At 42.2% G+C, this 25,712-nt stretch overlaps 1 protein-coding gene across 3 annotated transcripts in view; it reads left to right on the plus strand.

The window, feature by feature from the left end:
- Window positions 1-15,612: 15,612 nt before the first annotated feature.
- Window positions 15,613-25,712, plus strand: part of Tubgcp5 (tubulin gamma complex associated protein 5) — a 36,638-nt gene continuing 26,538 nt past the window's right edge. For 2 of the 3 annotated variants that reach the window (XM_051148633.1, XM_051148635.1), the window contains exons 1-6: window positions 15,613-15,781; window positions 17,265-17,318; window positions 17,429-17,537; window positions 21,692-21,788; window positions 22,604-22,683; window positions 24,034-24,169. In XM_051148633.1, coding sequence (XP_051004590.1) covers window positions 15,636-15,781; window positions 17,265-17,318; window positions 17,429-17,537; window positions 21,692-21,788; window positions 22,604-22,683; window positions 24,034-24,169 — 622 coding nt within the window. In that variant the 5' untranslated portion in view covers window positions 15,613-15,635. Of the gene's footprint in view, window positions 15,782-17,264; window positions 17,319-17,428; window positions 17,538-21,691; window positions 21,789-22,603; window positions 22,684-24,033; window positions 24,170-24,676; window positions 24,738-25,712 lie in introns of all 3 variants that reach the window. The other variant, XM_051148634.1, reaches the window with a different exon arrangement.

Below are 25,712 nucleotides of genomic sequence, written 5' to 3' on the forward strand. Positions count from 1 at the left end.
AAAAAACAAAAAACAAAAAACAACAACCAAATGTCATCATTTTTGGGAAAATGAGTGGAACTGGAGACCTATATGCTAAGCAGAGTTCAACTAGAAATACAGAATTGCCATGGTTTCTCTTACATGGAATGTAGGTTTCTTGATGTATACAGACACACACAACATGAAAGCAGGTAGGAGACAGAAAAAGAAGAGGCAGCGAAGATGGGAGAATATAATGGGCATGTTTACCAAAAAATGTGTGGTGTGTTAGACCGAAGGATCGCTATACCTTCCCTTTGCAGACTGAACACACACTAATAAAGCAGAAAAGGCTAGCGGCCACAGTGAAGTTCCTCTGGCTTCTTTCTGCTCTGTGGTCTGCCATGGCTGTTTGGTGGATGCCTCCCCCATAAGCCTCTGATGGCCCTGACAGAGTTACATCCTGCAGGTGTCTAAAATACAGACGTTTCCTCTTTCAGACGTCTCAGCAGACCAGAATCTGAGATTGGACTGTCTGTGGTAAAATGGGTGCCACATGGGTAGTTGTCCCTCCAGAGAGCCAGGGACTGTTTACCTCTGACTTCTCCAGGTGGTGAAGGCTACTGATGTGCTTGCCTCCTGCCCTCTGAGTCTTGTCTCTGTCTCTGTAGTCATATGAACTTCCCTTTGCATCTGCCACCCATCTCCTTCTGCTTCTCTCATTGAGGGACAATTTGTGAGGATCAGACATTCCCAGGGTTCTGTGACATAAGTCACGAAGTCACTTAGCCCCAGGCCCATGGTGCCATGACAGAAGGAAGTCATGTAGCCACTGCCCCCTGCCCCGCACCAGCCAATCCCAGCTGGAATCTTGCAACCTCCCTCCACACCAGCCAACCCCAGTTAGTGTCTAATAGCCACAGATAAGGTTCCCCCAGAAGCCTTTAAAAGAGCCTTCGATCTCAAACTAGGGGTCATCACTGCTATTTTGTATGGGTGGTGTTGATCCCTGCGTGCAGGCTGTTTCTGCAGAATAAATGCTGTTTGCTTTTACATAGTATTTGAGTCTGGAGTCTTCCTTCAGCGATTTTAGGGCCCTTACAAGTTGAAATTGGAGAGAAATTGAAATTGAATTGTGAGGACCAATTGTGTAATGCAGAACTGTCCCCACTTTGCAAGATCTTCTACCAAGTCATTTTCAGCTTGCCTGGCATGCACAGAACCCTGGGGTTTTATCCCCAACACGGCAGAAACTGAGTGTGGTGTTTCCTGCCTGTCGTCGTCCTAGCATTTGGGAGGTGGAGGTAGGATGATTAGGACTTGAAGCTCATCCTTAGCTACAAAACTAGTCCAAGGTCAGCTCACTGCATATGCAATCCCATCCTAAAGAAATCTGTAAACAAGCAGAAATAGCTTGTTTTGTTTCCTTTTTAAAGCAGCCGCTTCACAATACAGGAACAATTGCATTTAAAAGTAGTCAGGGATAGGGACAGACATCTCTCCAGAGCCAGGCATATACATAGTCAATTCAGGCATACCAAATGGCTCAACATAACCAAAAGTGTAAGGCAAAGCCTCAAACTGGAGCTTGGGAATGCAGCTCAGTTGGAAAAGTGCTTGTCCAGCACTCACAGCATTTGGTCTCCAGCGTCACATAAAAGCCAGCACTATGGTGGCTGTGGTTGTTTTAATGAGAATAGCCTCCCCCCCATAGGCTCATAGATTTGAATGTTTGGCCACCAAGGAGTGGCACAATTTGAAAGGATAGGAGGTATGGCCTTATTGGAGAAAGCGTGTCACTGGAGGTGGGCTCTGAGATTTTTCGGAGCCACAGAGATTGGTTCCAGTGGCTCTCCTTGCTGCGTGGGGATCTGGATGTAGAAGTCTCAGCTATTTCTCCAGCATCATGTCTGCCTTCATGCCAGCATGCTTCCCGCCATGATGACAATGGACTAGAGCTCTGATGCTATAAGCATGCCTAAATTAAATATTGTCTCTTCACAGCAATAGGAGCCTTAATTACAGCGTGCTGGTAATCCCAGCAGGTGGAAGGTGGTATCAGGAGGATCAGAAGCCTAAAGCCATCCAAGGCTATGCAGTGAGCTCAGGGCAGACTGAGAACCATAAACATAAAGACATAAATAAAACCAACACCTTTATGATGTTCCCGGGAAAGCAGATAAAACGGACTCGTTGTGTTAGGTGATGTTAGCCAGACTGAGAAGTATAGGTATAAAATGTTTTCTGCTCTGTGCAGAATAGAAACGGTGCTGCTGTGGAATGGTTGACTCCTAAGAAAAGACCATAGACTCAATCCAATTCTAGTTAAAGGATTTAGTAGTTACTGCCAGCAGGATGGCTGGACAACAGTCTCTGAGCCGAATTTGAGACTGCTATGAGGAGGGTGGGGGAAGGATTTTTAAAGGCAAAACCACAATAAAGCCTTCAACATTTACACAGGCAATCAAAAACTGGTCTGGGGGTGGGGGTGGGGGGCTGGAGAGATGGGTCAGAAGTTAAGAACACTGCCTATTCTTCCAAAGGTCCTGAGTTCAATTCCCAGCAACCACATCGTGGCTCACAACCATCTATACTAAGATCTGGTGCCCTCTCATGGCATGCAGGCTCATATACAGGCAGAATACTGTAGAGGTAATAAATAAGTAAATCTTTTAAAAAAAGCAGTTAGTGACATCATAACAAGTAGATGATCTTAGCTGTGCATTTCAGGGTGGGCTTCACAGTATCAGGGTTGTCGAGAACTTATCTTCCAGGGTCTTAAGTCAGAGACAAAGGTTAGTGGATACCAGGATGGAAGTCTGTCATAAAATGGTGTTTCTTTAGCCATCACAACACAAGAAAGTAGAAGAGAGACAGTGAGGGCTAATGGGGAAAAGGATTGGTGGAGTGGGACTGGGTGTAAGAGAGAGTAGTAGAGGGTAAATGTGGTCAAATCACATTCTGCACATGTGTAAAAATGTCATTGTGACTCTTCAAAATGAGCATGTGTCAATAACAACTTAAGACCATAACCAAATAACACTTCACACTCATCTCAAGAATAACTATTTTTAAAAAATGGGAAGTGGTAGGTGCTGAAGGGGACAGAGGAACTGGAAGTGCAGGGGCCCTGCTGCTGAGAACACGGCATGATGCAGCTGCTGCAGAGAGCTCCACCATGGAACCTCAAACAGAGAGACACGGAGCATCTGACCCAGCGGTTCCACCTCTGACTGTGCAGCCCTGGCAAGCAGAGACCTTGACTACATTGTTAAAAGAAGCCAACAGTCAAATGGGACAGGTATAGTATGAGTTCACTCACAGGAGGTGACTGGCAGAGTCACAGATGAGGAAACTAGAAAGTCACTTTGCTTTTCTTTTAAACATACTTTTAAATTAAATATATATATATACACACACAGGTCTAACCCAGATGGAGTCCCAGCACTGAGAGAGGAAGTAGATACAAGGCCCATCCCTAACCCAGCAGCTATTTCTAATTGATAACAACTCACAAAGGAAAAAACTAGTTTTCTCCAACTGAGTCTCCTTGAGGATACAAACCACACCTAGAGCCAGGCCCTATGCCTAGCAGTAAATGGCCAACACAAAACAAACTCTGGTATTTCTGGATGTTTCTTTGATCCTTTCATGCTTTGTCTGGGCTTTTTTTTTTTTTTCTTACAGGTCTTTTACTTATGTATTATGGTTTCTGGTCTCGTTTTGAATGGGTTTTCTGTGTATGCCAGTGTTTGTGTCTCTGCATCTGTGTTTCTTGTGCTTCTTAGCTCGTGTGTGTGTGTGTGTGTGTGTGTGTGTGTGTGTGTGTGTGTGTGTGTTTAGCCCTATTCTGGTTTATTTGTTTTTATTTTATCTTATTTTTTTTTAGATTCCTCTTTGTTTTCTAATGAGAGAGAAGAAGAGAGAGTATGTATGGGTGAGTGGGGCACTAGGGAGAATATGAAAGGAGTTAGGGGAAGGGAAACTGTAATCTGAATACATTATATGAAAATATATTTAATTAAAAATAAAAATATTTTGTGTGTATGAATGTTTTGCCTGTGTATATGAATATGCACCATGTGTGCACACTGCCTTCAGAGAATGGAAGAGGAAGTTGAATCCCTGGAATTGACATTACAGAGGGTCGTGAGCCACCATGTAGGTTCTAGGACCAAAACACAGACCCTCTGTGAAAACAATGAGTGTTCTTAAGCACTGAGCCATCTCTCAAGACCCTCAGCTTTTTAAAAAAATGATTTATTTTATTTTAAATTGCATGTGGGTGACAGAGAGTATGTGTGTGTGAATGTGCACGTGTGAGCACAGTGCCCGTGTGCTTACTGCTCTAGAAGTGGTGGGACCTGAGAGAATGGAGCCAATAAGCAAGAAAAGTTTATACTCTGCATCAGACAATGAATGCTCTGAGGGGTAAGTAGAGTCACATGGGTAGAGTGTGCAATCACAAGGGCAAGCCACATGTTACAGTAAGCTGAACATGGCAAACAAGCTACACTAGGCAAAACCAGGTTTTTCCACAGAGGCCTATAAACAAATAACAATATCACGCTGTGGTGACTAATCTGAAGTAAACTCACTCCTATTTGCTATACTTGGGAGAGTCAGAAAAGCATAACGGAAAAACAATTCTGTGTTCTGAAGAAACGGAGATCACGAGACTCGTGTCTTGTTTTCTTGGAGTTTTCTCACAAGCACTCAGAAATCTCCTCCCATGATTCCATTCTTCAAACAAGTTCCAACACCCACTGTGTCCAGAATACGACACTGAATCTCCAGCAGTTGGAGCTACAGGCAGTTGTGACACATCCAGCTTGGGTACAGGAGCCGGACTCAGGTCCTCTGAAAGAGCAAGGAGTGCTGTAAATCTTTTGAGCTGTCTTCCATCCCCAAGTCCTTGATGTTTTGAGACAAGCTCTCATTGCATTACTCAGGCTGGCCTTGGCCTCACAATCCTCCTGCCTCAGCCTCCCAAGGGCTGGAATCTTAGGAGAGATGAAAGTCATTGTGTAGAAAAATATAGTAAATTTATAATGCAAATATTACCATAACAAAGCAAGTGCCCCAAATATGTTGGCTTTGGCTTCTCCAAAAAAAATTAATAACACATGCAAATACATGTAACATGGTTTGCTGTTAGGAAATTACATAGAAAAACCAGAGTGAGATGCTCACACATGCCAATTAGAGTGACTGAAAGTGATGAATGAGTAGATGAATAGTTTAGTACCATCATGATTCCAAATGCTAGAGTGGGTGTGGCACATATGGAGTTCATAAGGTCACTTAGCGGGCATGCGAATGTGCAGCCACCTAGAGAACTGTTGGCTAATTGCACACAAAGTTAGACCTGATGGAGTATATTCGTAAGCAACTTAATTCTAAGCATTGACCCAGTCATGGGCTCCTGACTCTGGCTTGTCATCGCTATAGCGATTTTTACTTCACAGATACCTAAACCTCAAAACAAGTCAATTGTCTAAGGGCGTAGTGGGAACAAGGTTGTGCCTGTCCGTGACACAAAGGACCATTCTAGTGACACTCACAGAATCACAGGGATGACTCCGTTGTATGCTGGAGAAAAGTCAGACCTTAAAGCCTGTGCTGAATGACATGAGAGTCCATCTGACCCTCAAGCTGATTTTCACAGTTTTTTATTAGTTCTTTGAGAGTTCCACACAACACACTTGGATCATACGTCCCCACCCCCATCCTACTCTTCTCAGGTACCTCTCCCTTCCTACCCACTCAACTTTGTATGCTTGTTATTTTTTAATCCTTCATGACAAATTTGTACTGCCCAAATACTCTTGGCTGTGTGGTTTTCCACTGGATCTTGACTCTCCCTCTCCAAGCGGCTAAGCCAAAGTTACTTTTTTGCCGCTTGAAGGAGTCATCTTAGAACACAATCCTTGGGATGACCCAGGAACTCCTTAGATACCCCTTGCACACAAGGGGATATGATTAAGGATTCTGGCAGCATACTGCTTATGTCAAGTTCTTGGACCTGTTGAACTCTGTTTTTAGTATGTCACCAGGAGATTGTGAAGTTGGTTGCACATTAACAGACACTTTTTAAACACCCAAGCACAGCTTGTTTTGTTTTGTTTTGTTTGTTACAGCTTGTTTTATTACCTTGCACAAACTGTCTTTTTTAAAAACTCAATACATACACAGCACAGATTTAGCTCAGGGCTCAACATGCCCCCGAGGTTGAGTCCTTGCTTCTGCTTATCTTATTTCTGTGTCCATCGCCTTTGCAGCCCCGATCTTTAATAGCTGCACAATCCACTCACACAGATGAAAATATTGTGTGGTCCTTATTCTGGAGTTATCATTGACATTTTGCGGGTCCATGGACAAGACATGAGGAATAGAATGCCAAATGCACACTTTAAAAATATACCCAGTATGCCAGCACAGCAGGTACCAGCTCTCCATTGCTGGCAACTGAAAACAGTGTATGTGAGGGTCCTGCATGGAGAAGCTAAGTGTAGGGCTCAGGACACCAATGTCCCACGCATGCTCACCCCCACTCCCAGTACTCAGAGCTCACTGTGCATTTGCTGAAGTTACTCTGTGATCATAGTTATCATGGCAAACGCAGTGGTTCTGGTGCCCTGGTGGTGCCCACAGGATCATGATGCAGGAGGCTACAATCAAAGCACCTTCATTACGTACAACTGAGGAAGTCAAGTGTAATGTCAGAGTATAAACCGGGGCACTGGCCTAAATTGGTGAAGAAGTTAGTACTGATGTTTACACAGATTTAAGATAAATCAACATCTGATTTCTGAATTCTGAAAAATATCTTTTTCATTGAATGAAGTTTATTTTCCTCTTAAAATTACTGAAATTTGAAAACTGGGTAGGATTATTGGGAAATGGAAACTGAGACCAGAATCTAAAACAAACCATCTATTCACATTAGACATTGCAACTGGGAAAGTCAAATTACCTATTAGTTTATCAGTTGTAATAGCACACATCAGTGTGAAGACTTTCATATGAAGGAAACTTTCTACAGCAAATGAGCAATGACAACAAAGATAAAACGGACAAACATTTAGTGGGAAGATTGACACCTTAAAAACTATCTATGGTGCTGGATGTGGTGGCACACGCCTTTAATTCCAGCACTTGGGAGGCAGAGACAGGTGGATTACTGTGAGTTCAAGGCCAGCCTGGTCTACAAAGGGAGTCCGGATAGCCAAGGCTACACAGAGAAACCCTGTCTCGAAAAACCAAAAAAAAAAAAAAAAAAAAAAAAAATGTTCTTCAGACAGTTTAGTCATTAAAAATTACATCCAAACCAAGATAGAAACAAACAGATGTTCAAGTATACATGTGAGACACGCAGATTTCTGATGAGATTTTCTCTTTAACAGAGGGTGGAGGACTTTCAACTTGTGTTGTTACATTTTCCCACTATAAACTAAATTAGAGCAAATGAAAGGATGATTTGTTTCCTTGAAGAATTGCCTAAATGTGCACTGCCCTGTTTACTCCATTTTTAGGATATTTGTAGGCAAAATCCAGCTAGACTACCCATAGATACTTTAAGTAAAGATACCTCTAAGTGATGATATTTTCTTTGCATAATCATATAGTTCATCTAACCCAAAGTAGCAATGATTTGTTGATCTACCATGTTAACTAATTTATCATATCAAGATCCAACTAACGTCCATAGAGTCTACTCAATTAATATGCATATTTAATCTTTTTTAATTTACAAATACTTTCCTTGCCTGTTTTCATGTTGTTCATTTCCTGAATAAATGTATTTTTATTTAATTATTGTTGCGACAGGGTCTGATGTGTACCAAGTTGGCCATAAACTCACATTCAGCTCCCCTTCTGCCACCTCCCATGTGCTAAGATTATAGATGTAAGTTACTATATTCAGTTTATGTGGTGCTGGGGATTGAATCCAGGGCCTTGAGCAGGCTAGCCAAACACCGTGTCAGCTCAGCTTTAACATTATAACAGTCTAGATTTGGCTTAGGTCATTCCTCATAGTGTTATTTAACATAAGGCTCCATCTTTGTACTTTTGGTGAACTAATATTTACTTCTTTGTTGTTGTTGTTTGTTTGTTTTTTATTTTTTTAAAGACAGGGTCTCTCCACAGAGTCCTGACGGTAGGCCAGGTTGGCCTGAACTCACAGAGATCTGCCTGTGCCTCCTGAATACTGGGGCTCAAGGCATGTATCACAATACCTGGACCTTTCATTACAATTTGAAAACTCCTATTATTTTTTCACAATGAGACCCACCCTAGTTCATCTGTTTGGGACTTACCTGCCAACCACATCCAAACATCACAGGGTGAAGGCAAGAGAAATAGCTCAACAGTTAAGAGTGCTTGCTGTTCTTCTAAAGATCTGTAGTAGGTGTAAACAGGTTTTTTGTTTTGATCTCAAAGCGCGGAATGTGAAACAGATGTTGTGAGAGGGCACGTGGTGTTTTTCCGATAGAAGGGGAACTGGCTCATGCTGGGGCATGGTTTCTGCCAACTGATAAACATCCTGGTACAGACTCTCTGAGAGGAGACACGTATGAGCCCAAAACCAGAGGCTTGCTTTCCGGTTTGTGCATCGCTTCCCATTTCTTGGCTGTTCGGTGCTTCTCTTTGAGATGTTCCTAGAGAGAAGCGTTCCGAAGGTTCTGGGTTCCAGCTGCTGCAGTTGCAGTCACGTTTGCCGAATGATTGGCTTGCTGTTTAACTGGTCTGCTGGAATCCTGACAACAAAAAAAATGGAATCTGCCTAAGGAACTGAGCCTTAAAAAGTCTACTTCTACTGTCCCCATTAGCCTCTTTTATCTCCTATCTAGGGTAGGTGGGTTAGAAAAGAAGAAAGTTATTAAAGAATCCCAAATAAAGTAGGTTTTTAAAAGACGAAAGCCTACAAAGAACCTGAACTTGCTTCCCAGAGCCTACATTGGGGGGGGGGGGTCCACATCTGCCTGTAACTCCAGCTCCAGTAGGGTCTGATATCGTCCTCTGACCAGTAACAGTGCCCCCAACACATGTGACATTCAATGACACAGATACAGCTTACACAGAAATGAAGAATAATAAATCTTTAGGGGCTAGAAAAATTGCCCAGAGGTTAAGATACTTGCTGCTCTTGTAGCGGTCCCAGGATTGGTTCCCAGCACCCACATAGTGGTACACAACCATCCATAAGTCCATTTCCAGGGAGGCAGGGATCTGATGCTGTCTTCTGATCTCTGAGGACACCAGGCACACACATGGTGCACAGGCATGTATGTAGGCAAAATACTCATAAACACGGAATTAAGAAAAAAAGCCAGGTGTGATAACACATCTAATCTAGAAATCCAAAAACCTGAAACTTCTCTGTAAGTTCTAAGGGTTTGTTGTTGGTTTTGGGAGGTTGTTTTTTTGGTTTTTGTCTTTGTTTTTTTGTGGGTTTTTTTTTTTGTTTTGTTTTGTTTTGTTTTTTGTTTTTGGTTTTTTTGTTTTTGTTTTTTGGCTTTTCGAGACAGGGCTTCTCTGTGTGAAGCCTTACCTATCCTGGACTCATTTTGTAGAGCAGGCTGGACTCAAACTCACAAAGATTCACCTGCCTCTGCCTCCCTGTGCTGTGATTAAAGGCAAGCACCAAGTTCTAGGTTTTAAAGCATTTAAGTTTTGGTTTTGGTTGTCTTTTTTAAGATTTATGTATTTATTATTATGTGTACAGTATTTTTCCTGCATGTACACCAGCATGCCAGAAGAGGGCACCAGATCTCATTATAGATGGTTGTGAGCCACCATGTAGCTTCTGGGAATTGAACTCAGGACTTTTGGAAGAAGAGCCAGTGCTCTTAACCACTGACCCACCTCTGCAGCCCGTATTTAAGATTTTTAAACTCCTCAATTAAAGATATTCAACCTGAGTAAGACAGATTGTTATCTGATTATTCATGTAACCATTGGAGAGAAATCATACTGGTGACAATGACTTTGCTGTGAGATAGTAATACTTCTAGTTGTCAATTTGAGTGATGACCAGAGGGTATGAAAGAATATGCGTGCGTGTGTGCAGGCATGTGGGGGGGGGGGCATATGTGTATATGAAGTTGTGTGCATGTGTAGTCATTCATATTTGCTTTGGTCTTATTTGCGTGTGGTCCATGTCAGGGAGGCTGTTCACCTGTGCATGTGGACAACAGAGGGAAACTTGAGAGATCTTCCTCTATCACTTTCCACATTATGTTTTTGAGACAGAGCCTCATTGAACCTAGAGCCCCGGCCCCTATTTTAGGTAGATTGGGAGGCCATGAAACTCTGGCTATCTGCCTGTTTCTACACTGCGCACCCAGAACCAAGTGTTGGGGTGACAGGTGCATGCCACCATATCTGGCTTTTATACTTAATGTGAGCACTGGGAATCTGAACTCAGGACTTTTTTTTTTTTTTTTTTTTTTTTTTTTTTTTTTTTTTTTTTTTTTTGCAGCAGGCACTTTATTCCTTCATTCATCTCTCCAGACTACAATCATATATTTTCTAATGAAGATGAGAAATAGAGAATTAAGTGGCAAGTAAATAATATCACTATGGCCCTTTCAAGTAATAAAGAATATTTGGCAGAAATAATAGACTTTATGTGAATTATAGACTTAAAGTCAGGAAAAATTTTTTCAAGATAAAGTTTCTCTTTGTAACCTTGGCTGTCCTGGAACTCACTCTGTAGACCAGGCTGGCCTCGAACTCACAGAGATCCACCTGCCTCTGCCTCCCAAGTGCTGGGATTAAAGGTGTGCACCACTACCACTCTGCAGGGAAATTTTTTTATTAAAAAAATTATTTTTAAAAATCTTCACTTATGTATTCTGATCATGGTTTCCCCTCCCTCATCTCCTCCCAAATCCTCCCCACCCATTCAACTTGACACCTTCTTTCTCTCTGTCTTTAGGAAAAAAAAAAAATCAGGCAAATAAAGCAAACAAACCAGAATTTTAAAAAAAAGAAAAGGAATGAGAAACATATACACACAAAACAATAAAAACATAAAATCACAAAATCAGAAAACATAATATACAAGTAAAAGACCAGTAAAAATTAAAAATGCCCAGACAAACCAATATGAGACTAAAAAAAACCCTCCAAAATACCAGAGTTCGACTTGAGTTGGCTGTCTACTGCTGAGCATGGGGCCTGCCCTTAAATGTGGTTTATAAACCCAGTAAGACTCCATTGGAGAAACTGATTTTTTTTCCCTTTGTGAATGGTTTTTAATTGGAGATAACTTCTTGGTTAGGGTTGTGTCTACTTTCCCCTCAGCAGTAGAACCCCATCTGATTTGGACCTGTGCAGGCCTTGTGCATGCTGCCACCATCTCTGTGAGTTGCATATGTGTGCCAGGCATGCTTTGTTTAGAAGGCCTTGTTTCCTTGGTGTTATCCATCCCTCTGGCTCTTACAGTCTCACTCCCTTTTCTGTACGGATGCCTGGGAAGAGAGGTACAATGGCAGCATCCCACTCAGCACTCAGTGTTCCAAGATCTGAAAGTGAAGAAAAAATTTGAAGGATAAAAATCAGCCTTATAAATTACTGAAATGAAGGAAACCAATATGCATTCTATTGTAATATTTTGCATGTGTATAACATGCCCATGAAAGATATAATCAAGGCACCGAATATCCAAAAATTGATCTAGGAGTTCATAGAAATTGTAGATAAAATTTCAATACACAATTTCAGACATACAGATTCATAGACAGCTACAAATTAAGAAGCTAACTCTATCTTGGTAGAAAAGAAAAAAAAAGAAAGTTAAAAGAATCCTGAACAGCAATAAATCTGCAATAAATCTATTGAAGTGGCCCTAAGGCTACTGACCCATTCTCAGCAACCTATAGCCACAGCCTAGAGTTGGAAACTATTACCCCCTAAAGCAGCAGGAGCTAGCTGCTAGCCTTGTTAGCTGTCAGCAGGGGACATTCCTAGCCTGGAAGTCTCTACTCCAGGTCCCCTTGAGAACAAAACACCACAGGTGTCTGTTTCCGGTCCCGTATTTCCCATCACCTATCTACAGATTTTGGTCTTCTGAGAGCTCCGAAAACTCCAGGCCCCCCATCCCACTACTTGGCCCCACCTCACTGCTTGCCATCTCCCCCACCCTCTCCAACATCTAGTCTCAGGGAAACCTCTTGGGTATGGTCAAAGGGGACCCATTTTTCACTGTGCAGAAAATGTCACCCAATGATGATGACAAGAGGGAGGGAGGGAGGGAGGGAGGGAGGAAAGGTGATAGTCATTATAGGACATGTTGGTCTTAGGGTCCCCAGTTGTGGACCTGGGTGGCTAATCTTTAATGATCAAGGACCCCAACAGTGCTGGAGTCTGAAGCTCCTCCTCCTGAGCCAGCAGCTGTCATGGACTCACCCCTGCTTTCTAGTGGGGCTTCCTCCAGGCCTTGAATCTCTTAGTTCCTCAGGGAAGAGCCCAGAGGATAGATTCTCCTAGATTTTCCTTAGCAGCCCTGTACACAACTGGACATGCTGCTGCTGCTGTTCCTGCTGCTGCTGCTGCTGCCACTGCCCAGGGTTGGGTGGTGCGTAATAAAGAGAGTGGACAGTAGAGGCTAAGGAGAGTTACACCCCCGAGAGCCCAGGGCCAATAGTGGCTCTAGTTTAAATCTTTTTTTTTTTTTTTTTGGCTTTTTTTTTTTTTTTTTTTTTTTTTGGTTTTTTGAGACAGGGTTACACTGTGTAGCCTCGGCTGTCCTGGACTCACTTTGTAGACCAGGCTGGCCTCGAACTCACAGCGATCCGCCTGCCTCTGCCTCCCGAGTGCTGGGATTAAAGGCGTGCGCCACCACGCCCGGCTAGTTTAAACCTTATAATCTTATATTTATTTGTGTCTTCTCGGACACACGACAGTTTCAAACCAAAGTGATTCCAGTCAACTACTACAGAAAATCCAAAGCCTACTAAACCAAGGGATAAAATAAAGTGTCTTATAGTCCCTCCTAGGCAAGGATTTACCCTTTAATGCCCCAAAGGCTGGGGGTGAGGATATGATGAGAGACTAGGGGCTGGGGACAACAGCAACAGCACCCAAGTTAACATAGGAATAAAGCCAGGGAAGCCTCCCCAACAAATGGAAAGTACTCAAGCCAATTAGCAGAGAAGACTGTGTGTCATGAGTGCACATGCAGTGTGACTCTCCACAATGTCAGAATTTATTGAATAATAAATTCACACGGTTTTGGGGGTGTTCATTTTTTATATTATATATTATAATTTATTCATATTACATCCCTATTGTTATCCCCTCACTTGCATCTTCCCATTCCCACCCTCCCTCCCTCTTCCACCTTCTTCCCCTCCCCTAGACCTCTGATGGGAGGGGGGCCTTCCTCCCCCACTGTCTGAACACCAATTTGCTATAGAATCTACCTACATTGGTAGCTTGGCCTAGGTGAATACAAATTCTTTATTCCAACCTTAATTACCTTTATCGACTCATCTCATACAACACACAATAAATATACCCAAGTCTCTGTCTCTGTGTGTGTTTGTGGGGTGTGTGTGTGTGTGTGTGTGTGTGTGTGTGTGTGTGTGTGTGTAGGCTACAGAATGACTATGAGTTCAAGAGGTATCTGTATAAATAACAAAGCAGACCAGTGAGAGGTCAGGTTTGAGAGTGAAGCTAAAGAGTCTGGATGCCAAGATGAGAAGACCAAACCTGGTCTACAGCAGAAAATGGGTCAGACAAGATCAGGGCACGGCGGATTAGATCCAGGTCCGGACAGGTGAACAACTGGGCATTGAGGCAGTGTGGAAGGCTACATCAACAGTGGGAGACTTAGCCAAGTCCTTGATGCACACACCAGATGATAGGTTAGTGTGAGCCCATGCCTTCACAGAGGTAGGCATCTGTCACATTATTGGGGGCGGAGGGGTCCATGTGAGGAACATACACCATTTTCTCCACCTGGTACGTCTGGAAAAGTTCAAGGGCCTTGGGCTTGGTTTACCTGACTTAGCATGTCCCTGTGCCCTCACAGTTTCAATTCTCCCCCACTCAACTTACAGGGTGGCTCTGTTTCTACTCTCAGGAATAAGTTATCAGTCTTTGCTTGATGGGGGATGCCTGTCCAGTGGTGCTTTTTCTGGGTCTACTCAGCAGCAGAACAGAGGGAGTCAAAGCGTCTTGTAGAACAGTCTCCTGGGGGCAATGTACAAGTTGGGGGGGGAACTGTTTTATACACTATGGAGTAACTGACCCTGACCTCAACAGATTGAGAGTCCTTCCTCATAAGGGATTTATCTAATGGGCAGAGTATAAGCAAGAAAAACCTGCCATGCTCTACAAAGGTTCAAACTCCGCTGGTGCTCTTTACCTTTAGTTCACTAGCCGACTACTATTCTCAAGAGTCCTTTGGTGGCACATGGCTGTAATCCTAGTACTAGGGGGAAGCAGAGGCAAGTGGATCTCTATGAGTTCGAGGCCAGCCAGGTCTACAAAGCCAGTCCAGGACAGCCAACGCTGCACAGAGAAACCCTGTCTCAAAAAAACAAAACAACAACAACAAAAGAATGCTTTCCCTCTTTTATACTTTTAAAATTACATTTTAAATTTTATTTTGTATAGGGTGGAGGTGGGCACACATGGAAATCGTAAGACAACTTACAAGATTTGGTTCTCTCCCTCTATCATGCGAATTCAGAGGATGGGAGGGAAGTGGCCAGGCCTGAGAGAAAGCAGCTTTATTGAGTGAGCCATCTGTGTGGCCCTTTTCTTGAGAACTTGTTTGAGGGTTCTAGCAGGAAAGCACAGCTACTTGCAGGGTTCCAAGGACCAGCCCTCCTCACTGGGATAGGTCCACCTAACCCGAAATTTTGGTTGCACATGGAACAGTAAGGGAAAGACATCCCTGGCCATCAAGTGGGTGGCAGATGTCTCAGCCAGATCGCCCTCACATTCCCAGCTGACCTTTCCTAACAAACCAGCAGTTTTCAACTGTGGACTGTGACCCCATAGGGGTAGCCTATCAGATATCCTGCACATCAGGTATTTACACTACATTTTATAACCCTAGCAAAACTACAGATGTAGCAGCTAAATAATTTTATTGGGGGGGAAGGTTTCACCACAACATGAGGAATCGTATTGGAGGGGGCTAGCTTTAGGAAGGTTGAGAACCACTGTAATAAATGGACTCTGCTTTAACCATGTGTCTGTCCCTGGTCAAATCGGACTATGTATTTGGGTGGGCAGCACTGGGAGCCCAATTTAGGTCATCTGGAGGAGAAACTTAAGCCCAGAGCATTAACAAATAAGTCGTGGTGTTCAAAAATTATGAGAACCACGCACTGAACTAGAATACTGGTTGTCTCAAAATCCAACAGAACTTAAATCAACCTATCCAGAGTCCCTTGTTAACAAGGCTTAATAATAAATAACGGCTAACTCTCTGAAAACATTCAGATTTCCCTACGTGCGAGCGGACAAACTGAACCCAACAACCAGAACCAAACCAAGAGCGCACGAACCTCCCCTAATCAAAGCACCAAGACAGCCAGAATTCTCGCGGAAACGCTCTCCACTTCTCGAATACCCGCTTCGGCGCGAGTCAGAACTCTCGCGAGAACAGCCGTCACTTAGCGGGGACTCCTGATAGGTAGGTCGTGGATATGGCCCGGCCTAAGCCTTCCGGGAGCCGGATGGACCGACTGCTGGAACATGATGTGTGTGCGCTCGTCCGGCGGGTTACTGGCCTGCAGGACGAGGCGGATCCCAACTTCCAGCTGGCCTTGAGCTTCGTCTGGTCCAACTTCAGGTGTGGGATCGCGGCTGCGAGCTCTAGCCAGGCGGGCGGGTCCGGGTCGGGAGTGCGGCCTTCAGGGGAAACCGCCGGCTGCCTCTGTGCCTTGGTTTCCCCCAAAAGTGCCCTTTTCAAAAAGCATGCAATGAAAAAACTGAGTTGCAAGTCGTTGGACGCCGACTTCACCTTAGCAGCGGCGCACTGGTAGAGAGCTGTTGACTCTGCTGTCCCTAATGCAGTACTTTGCACATCAAAGTCATTAAGCGGGGAAAGTGAATTTTTAGAGCGAAATTGTGATTACGCCCTGTTAAAAATTTAGCCTCAACAACTCTTCTCTTCTTGGTCAGGCCACTTGCACATTTCCCTAATTCTGTGTCATCCTTTTGCATAAAGCAAACTGCAGTTATATTACTGAGCAACATATAATATGCCTTGTAAAAATCACCTTAAGCAGTGAACAGTTCGTCAAAGGCTGTGGTCCTGATTATAAGCACAGACATAAGTTGTCTACCTAATCTGAGAGAATTACAGACCTCTCAGGTTCATGGAAAGCATGCCAAGTGTCCAAAATAACAAGTGCCATTTCTAACTATAATCTAGAAAAAGAGCAATGATTCAAATAAGTCATGTAACTCAAAAAGTAAGTGTATCCCAAGTAATTTTTCTAGTAGAGTTTCTAGTGTCAGAAGAGGGGATAATCATTTTGGAGTTGTGAGAGAAACAAGATGTTGCACAGTATATCATCAGTAGTAAAAGCATATCTATGACTTTGTCACCAGTAGAAAACATGTGGCTTTCACGTTGAATTACAGTTGCTTCAGGTTGTTTCCACATGTTGTTTGTTATTACACTGACGGCAGCTTTGGGTGTGTGTATGTGGGATTTGCCTCTGTGTACACATGTGTATCTTGTGTGTGCTGATGCCCAAGGAGACAGCTTATCCTCTGGAACTGGAGTTAGAAACAGTTGTGGGTGCTCTGACTGGAGTCTGAGCCCCCTGGAACAGTGGCAAGGGCTCTTAACCACTGAGCCATCTCGCCAGACCCTTACCAAAGTAGTTTTTTTTTTCCCCTTTCTTTCTTTAATTTGATGAATGTACTCGAATATGCTTGCTTTTCTTTGTATTTTATTTCGTACATTTAGCAAAATTATTCAAAGGATGGATTTTAAGACTTCACTGGGCTTCTCTCTTATATTAAAAAGACAAAATCTAGTCATGATGATATATGCCTGTAATTGCAGCACTTTGGGTGGCTCAGGCAGGAGGATTGCTGTGAGTTGAAGGCTATCGTTAGCCTCACAGTGAGTTCTGGGCCACATTGCAAGATTATCAAAAACCCTAGGAAAATATGTTATGCTGAACATAAGTATGGGACTTACAAAAACAAAAAACAAAAACAAAGTATCAGCCACAGGCAGGGATATGGAAAACTATGACTCAAGTATACTTAGCTAAATGACAGTATTGGCATTAAACACTGCATTTTATCTTCACTAGATTCCATCGCTTCTTGGATGTCAACAGTCACAAAATAGAAAAAACAATAGATGGGTATGTTGATTCTGTATATGTCCATATGTATTCATTAATGTGTTTTAGTGAAGTTCGGTTTTGTATCAGTTGATTTTTTTTTTTTTTTTTTTTTTTTTTTGCCATTTTAGAATTTATGAAAAATTCACCATTCATTCTGATCTGAGCAAAGCTGTTAGTTGGAAAAGATTAACTCAGGAGTTTCTAAATGCATCACTTCCCAGCACAGAGAAAATAAAGGTAAGCCTTCAATTGTGAGCTCTCTGTTTGGCACTCATTCTTTGTTGTAGTTACTGTTGCTTTTCTGAGACAGGGTCTCTCTGTGTAGCCCTAGCTGTCCTGGAACTCACTGTAGACCAAGCTGGCCTGGAACTCAGAGATCTACCTGTCTCTTCCTCCCAAATGCTTGTATTAGAGGAGCGCGCCACCACTGCCAGGCTTTTGTAGTCTCTCTTTGCAGAATAATTGTTATCAATGTGCTGTCTCCTCACAGACGGCCTATTTCAGGAGTATCCCCTGGCGGGAGCAGGACCTGCTTGAGAATGAGTTAACTGTTGCCTCAGATTTGTTATGAAATAAGCAACATGCTCCTTTTTGCTTGTCTCACTTGAAATTTACTGTGGCTGTGGAAATCAGCAGTTGACACAAATTACAGCACTGTCTGGTTACCTTAAATTTCTCAAATAGCAACTGTTTTCTAGATCCCAAATGCACTTTGATATTATGTTAGGGGCCTCAAGGCCGCCGTTAGGTACAATGATTTATGACCAAAAAAAAAAAAAAATTATGACAAAAATCCTCACTCTGTTGTTGTTACGGTGTATTACCATTAACTAGTATAGAGTACAGTCAGGAGAGAGAGGTAAAGGTGAAGAGAGCAGAGACTAAGCACATGTGTGATAGGACACACCGCTGAGTTTGTGTAAATACTCCACTCACAAGGACAAAACTGCCTAATGATGTACTTCTCAAAATGCTAAGTGACTCTTGGTTGGTGAAAATTAAACTAAGAATCCATCATTTGTTGTGTGCTAGAATGAGGTTGTGTGTGTGTGTGTGTGTGTGTGTGCGCGCGCACGTGCGCGCACATCCTAACTCCTTTCAGATCCATTCCTCCTTCCTTACCCAGCAATTTTGTGTCCTTTTTACTTTAATCCATCAAGTCTTAATTTGTACTGCCTGTGTAGTCATGGATATGTGGCCTACTGGAATGTGGTCACCCTACCAGTGGCAACACTCTAAAAAAAAACCTGACTCCCTCTCCCAGCTGCTGTCAGTTGCCAGAAGCTCTTCAGCTGGCTGTGGGACCTTGTCTCTCCATGCTGAGATTTGGTCTGACTGGAGTTTGCACAGGGCTTGTGGATGCTGATAAACCACTGGGAGTTCATATGTGCAGCTGCTCTGCTGTGGCCAGAGAACAGTTTCTGCCTCAAAATCTACAAATAAATCTACCATGTGATCTAACTGTACCAACTCTTAGGCCCATCCCCAAAGGACTTTATATCCGGCTATTGAGGTTTCTGTTCGTCCATGTTCATTGTTGCTCTCACACTAGCCAGGAAATGAAAACAGTGTAGAAGTTCACCAGCTGATGTGTGGATAATGCAGATGTAGTGTATTTATACAATGAAATATTATTCAGTTCCTACGAAAAACAAAACTAGGAAATTCACGGCAACCAGATAGAGCTGGAAACAGTCATCCCCTGTAAGATCACCAAGACCCAGACAGAGAAAGATCACATGCTTTCTCTCATTTGTGGGTGTTAGCTTTGAATCTTCCACCCGTTGTCCTAGGGTAAGGAAGGTTTCTATATCCATGAGGGTTTCAGATCCCCTGGAACTGAAGTTACAAACAGTTGTGAGCTGCCATGTGGGTCCTGGGAATTGAACTTGGGTCCTCTGGAAGAACAGCCAGTCCTCCTAGCTGCTAAGCCATCTCTCCAGCCTCTCTCTTAGTGTTCTTTGTGAAAGCTTAAGATCTTAGGCCATTATTATTTTTCTAACTGAAGTTAGTACTTAGTAGTATAATTTTCATCTAAGCACTTGATCTTGCTGTAACACACACATTTGTGGAGTTAGAGTTTATCACATGTTATTTGTTTAAATTTCAGATTTTACCCATTTGTTTTTAGAATTATATTGCTTCATTTCCAGATATTATAGAATTCTCTCACTGACTTACGGATAATTATTTGTAGATTGTGTCTACTTTAAGTTTATTTTTTAAAATATATTTTATTAATTTATTCATATTACATCTCAATTGTTATCCCATCCCTTGTATCCTCCCATTCCTCCCTCCCTTCCATTTTCCCCTTACTCCCCTCCCCTATGACTGTGACTGAGGGGGATTTCCTCCCCCTGTATATGCTCATAGGGTATCAAGTCTCTTCTTGGTAGCCTGCTATCCTTCCTCTGAGTGCCACCAGGTCTCCCCATCCAGGGGATGTGATCAAATATGGGACACCAGGAATCATGTGAAAGTCAGTCCCCACTCTCCACTCAATTGTGAAGAATGTCCTGTCCATTGGCTAGATCTGGGTAGGGGTTAAGATTTTACTACTTATATAGTATTCTGCCTGCAGGCCAGAAGAGGACATTAGATCTCATTATAGATGGTTATGAGCCACCATGTGGTTGCTGAGAATTGAACTCAGGACCTTTGCAAGAACAGCCAGTGCTCTGAGCTATCTCTCTAGCCCCCACTGTGATTGAGATTTTCATGAGTAGTCTGAGTGCTTCATAACAAGATTTCTAATCATCTTTCATCTGTGGTGTATCACTCATTCTTTTCACTCAGTATTTTGCTGCTGTTACAATTTTTAAAACAGGCTTATTACTGGATCAACAATGAATATGAAAAATACCAAAATGTCTTTTGCCTTTATTTTCCCTGTCTAATGCTCTGTGTTTTATGCAAGTTCAAGCCCCTGGCCCGTATCATTTCCTTTTCTCTGCAGCACTTTATCTGCTGGGCCACGTGCTGTGTGTGGTGTCTGGTGTTGGCTACCTGTGTACCTGAACTTAGGACTCTAGAATATTTGGCAGGGCACTGGTCATAAGGGCACCTAGTAACTGTATAACTGGCTGCTTTTACTGAAGTTCCAGATTTCCTAAAGGAAAGCCCATAATTGTTCACAAAACACATATAAGAAAAAAAGGGGGGGGGGACAATGTAAATCTGTTAACTAGAAATTGGCTGCACACCATTCATGAAAACAAGCCCTTTTGGGGACTGTTGAAAGCTCTGGCTACTTGGATCTTTTCTGCTAGCTATTAGTCATCAGTGCTGTGAAAAGGAAAGGCTCAGAAATTTGGGATAGAAAGCGAACATGCAAAAACATTACTTTTCATTAAGTAAATTGGATTGGTTGAGAATCGTAACAAAGATGTATTGAGACTTGGAAAGTTTGGGTGGTATGGTTTCTAGTAAAGAAAAATCGAAAGACTTTTAAAGTTATTTTTGTTTTGTTTTGTTTTTAATGTTGACCTCTTTATAAGATAAATGCAAACTTAACATCAACAAGTCTGGAAAAGTAGCTCAGCAGTTAAGAGCAACTGCTGCTTATCCAGAGGACATAGGTTCAGTTCCCAGCACCACTCACAAATTCAGTTCCTGGGGATCCAGCGCCCTCTTCTGTCTATAAGAGTGCTGCATGCATTTGTGGTGTATACATACATGAAAGCAAAGTGCCCACACACATACAATAAAAAGTAAATCCTTAAAAGCAAAGACCAAGAACATCTTTCATTTGGCTGAGTGTAGGAAACAGGTCCATTTCCACCCTGTGCACCTATAGATGTACAGTATTTGTGCTGAATGTAAATATGACTCTTTTGTTGTTGTTGTTTTGTTTTGTTTTGTTTTTCGAGACAGGGTTTCTCTGTGTAGCCTTGGCTGTCCTGGACTCACTTCGTAGACCAGGCTGGCCTCGAACTCACAGAGATCCGCCTGCCTTTGCCTCCCAAGTGCTGGAATTAAAGGTGTGTACCACCACGCCCGACTTACGCTCGCTAGAAATAGGCCCAAACCTCATATACTTAGGTTCCTTATATGTAAACATTTGAACTATGAGCCAGGTGTAGTAGCTCACGCCCTTAATTCCAGCACTTGGAGACAGAGACAGGTGGAGCCTGGTCTACAAAGCTAGTCTAGGATAGCCAGAGCTGTTACTCAGAGAAACCCTGTCTCAAAAAACCTAACAAAATGTGAACTATGAAAGAAGTTTGGAGATTAGAATTTATTTTATGATAACTTGTGTTATCATAACATAACAAACAAGCAAACTAAGTGTGTAAATAACTGTTGTGTAGTTCTTCCATTACTCAGTCTAGTTTCAGAAGCACTTAACAACCTCAGACTGATTGACTTCCTTCACTTTTCTTTTAAAGACAGATGCACATTATTCCATACTGTCACTCCTTCTGTGTCTGTCTGATTCTCCTTCAAACAGCACCTATGTGGAAACACCAAGAGATAAAGAAGTGGGTACGTTATGAGATACAAATTTATTGATACAAATCGTGGAGTTGGTGGTGGGGTTTTTTTGTTTTTGGTTTTTTGGTTTTTTGAGACAGTGTCTCTCTGTGTAGCCTTGGCTGTCCTTGACTCTCTTTGTAGACCAGGTGAACACACAGTAATCCACCTGGCTCTGTCTCCTGAGTGCTGGGATTAAAGGGGTGCACCACCGCACCCTGCCATTGGGGGCTTTATTAAAAGTTGTAAAATCACAGTCAAGGCTACACAGAAATACCATCTCTCTCAAAAAAAGAAAAAAGGCTCTAAAATCAGGAAATTAAATTATTTCTGTTGCTATGGATGGAGGCAGAGTTTCATTTAAAATATAAGCTCTGAATTTGTTAGACTTTTTTTATATGAAAAACTCAATTTTGAGGGTGAATTAATTCAAGTGATAAAAGATACATTAGAATTCAGATTTATTAAGCATATCTCTTCCTTTTTTTTTTTTTTCCCCCCTATTTTCTTTTTCTCTCCTTCTTTTTTAAGACAAGTTTCACAATATCCAGGCTGGCTTCAAACTCACTATGTAAGTGAGGATGACCTTGAACTTCCTTCAAGTCAAGGATTACAGGTGTAATCCACTCTGCCCATCCCATACAGTGTTAAAGAGCTATGCTAGGCAGACTTCTGTTACCTTCCCAGTCCCGAGTGTCTAAAAATTTTTAAATTTAGTTTCTTGAATGTATTCTGAGTTTTATGTGGGTTTCCTTTCTTCTAGTTTTGTGGACTTTTCTCCCAGATACTTATAATAACGCTGATGAGGTTCCTCTGTTACATTTTAGAAAAGAAAGATGATTTTGACTGGGGGAAATACTTGATGGAAGGTGAAGAAATTGGCCTTGGTCCAAATATTGATACACCGGTAAGTGGTTGTTGTATTGATGATGCAAATATAAGGACTTTCCCACATGGCAGCAGTAGCCTTAGTGTGTCCGTCTGCCATAGAACACATTATTAAAACAGGGACTCTCTTCACTAAGCCAGTGAGTCTGGCTCCTTAGGCAAAGGTGCTTACTGCCAACCCAAACACCCGAGTTGGATGGTGAGAAGGAACTCCTGCAAGTTGTCCTCTGGTCTGCACATGTAAGCCATGGGTGACCATGCTCACTTGTGTATGTGCATATATATCACTCTAAATAAAATGTAAAAAATGGCCGGGCAGTGGTTCTCATGCCTTTAATCCCAGTACTTGAGAGGCATAGGCAAGCAGATCTCTGGGTGTTTGAGGCCAGTTTGGTCTACAAAGTGAGTCCAGGACAGCCGAGGATACACAGAGAAACCCTGTCTCAAAAAACCAAAAATAAATAAATAAATAAAGTAAAAAAATAAAATTTTAAAGATGTGAACTCTGGAAGATTTATTAGGATTCTGAGCTAAATTAATATAGGTCAATACAGTTTACATGTTAAATAATATTAGAATTATTTGGTGATGTTTAAGCAGAAAAATGGCCAGATGTGGTGGTGCATGTCTTTAATCGCAGCACTCGGGAGGCAGAAGCAGGCGGATCGCTGTGAGTTCGAGGCCAGCCTGGTCTACAAAGTGAGTCTAGGATAGTCAAGGCTACACAGAGAAATCCTGTCTGGAAAACAAACAAACAAAAAAACAGAAAAATGGAGGGGGTTTCAGGTTATAATACCCCTTCCCCAAAACAATTTTTTTAAATAGATAAGTGCAATAAATGTACTAAGTGATTAATTATATTCAGTTCCTATTGTACTTTTGTTTGAGGAAATTTATAAAGCACGCCTTATTCTCACAGTCACTGCCTCAAAGCAATAATACATGTTCAGTTCTTTTAGAGTTCAGAAGGGGTTTTTGCTAGTTCCAATCTCAGAAAGTTAAATTTACATGTTCATCACAAAAAAAAGGAAAACTGGAGGAGTTGAAACTTCCGGGGGGGGGGGGGGGCTTTCTATAGTTCTTCATGACCAATAGAAATGTTTGTCTACACTCTGTCCTTCCTCATCACCTTTTATGACCCTTTCTAGGCCTCCTTGTAAATGTAGCCTTTGCCTACACTACTCACATGTGTGCATCAGTCTTGGGATTTTTATCACCTCTGATCAGTCTGTTCCCATTATGGAAACTTTTAAGAGATAAACAAGGTTTTATTTGGCTTTTGCTTCTCTTCAGAAATGCTCTTCATTTTTACGCCTAAGTCACTATAACTGTTCCAGACTCCAGTAAGATCTTTTTTCTCCTAAATCAGAATTGGTCTGAAGACAGTGACAATGAAGATCCACAGCAGCCATTAAGCAGAGAAGACTCTGGGATACAGGTAGACAGGACCCCATTAGAAGAACAAGACCACAACAGAAAAGGGGGGCCTCAAGTCGTCTGGGAAGGTATTTTACATGGTTCAGTGCTGGTGTTTTCTCACAAGAGCTCTCAAGTACAGGTTTAAGACTGACGGCATTGATGAGAAGAGTGGTAAGCCCTGACGGCACTACCAAATCTTCAACCGCTAGTGCAGTGGTGCTCAACCTTCCTAATGCTGTGACCCTTCAGTGCAGATCTTCATGCTCTGGTGGCCCACCACCGTAGAATTATTTCAGTTCTACTTCGTAACTGTAATCTTGCTACTGTTAATATTACTATTGTTATGAATTGTAATATAAATATCTCATATGCGGGGCATGTGATGCAAGCTCCAGAGGGGTTGTGATGCACAGGTTGAGAACCACCGTGCTAGTAGATCTTGAGTGCGTGCCTAAGAAGTAGCACCATGGCTTTTATCCCTTCTGTCAGTTAAAAAAAAAAGTAGCACTAATATTCTAATGTTTTTAATGTTATTTTATGTGGGGCATGTTCTATGTTCCTATTTGTACCATGTACATGCCTGGTGCCCACAGAGGTCAGAAGAGAGCATCAGATCCCCAAGAATTGGAGTTACAGATGGCTATAAGCCACCATGTGAGTGCTGGGGATCACACTTGGGTTCTCTGCAAGAGCAGCCAGTGCTGTTAACCACTAAGCCATCTCTCCAGCCCTAGAATGTAGTTTTTCAATAATAATTTAATATCTTAGTCCTAAAAGTTCTCTTTTATGCTGTTTTTAAAAGGTTAACCTTTCTGAGTTTAGTAAAAGGAGAAAGATATGTAGAGTTTGTTTTTACTTTGAATGCTTATTGTTTCATTTATTAGTGAACAACTAGGAATGGTAGAAATTTTAGAAAATGCTAGATTATAGATAAAGTCATCCTGTTCAACATATTTTGTCCACTTTTATTTCTGATTCCCAGTCTTAATTCCCCTTTCCAGTTAATGAGTTTTAAACACTTATTCTAATACATCTTCTAGCTATGTGTCTGTCATTGTTCTGCATTATGAAACACTGCGTTGACTGATACTAAATTACATAACTTGTGTTATATGTAAATCCTGTTTCCTTACCTTTCCTTAGAACCCTCTCCCATATTAGTATGAGAACTTCCCTTCCTCTGCTCTTACCCTGTTATTGAAGTTAGATGTATGCAGTTTATTATTTCCATCTCATTTTCCCTTGTTGATAGTCCCCAAGTTACCTCTGCCACCCCAAGATCCCGGCTCCATCTAGACTCGTGTGAGACTTTGGCTTTGATACAAGTTCCTGCCCCATAGTCTCCTACATGTTCAATTAGGTCTGTTCTTCTGACTGGGGAATTGTCTTATAATTGCCATCATTTACTGGTCCCACTGGAGTTGGAGTTGTTTCTAGACAGTGTCACTTTGTAACTTGAATCTATTCTCCTTCTGTCTCCTGAGTGCCGGAATTACAGAAGTGTACCATCATGCCCAGCTTCATTTGGGTTTTGTATCTACTGCCTTCTCCCCCACAGTTCTTTGTTGATAGCAGTTCTTAAGCTTTAAACATTTGACAAAAGGTTTTAGTCTTCTGACTTAGATAAAA

Source organism: Acomys russatus, chromosome 7, assembly GCF_903995435.1.
Source record: "Acomys russatus chromosome 7, mAcoRus1.1, whole genome shotgun sequence".
NCBI classification, from domain to species: Eukaryota; Metazoa; Chordata; class Mammalia; order Rodentia; family Muridae; genus Acomys; species Acomys russatus.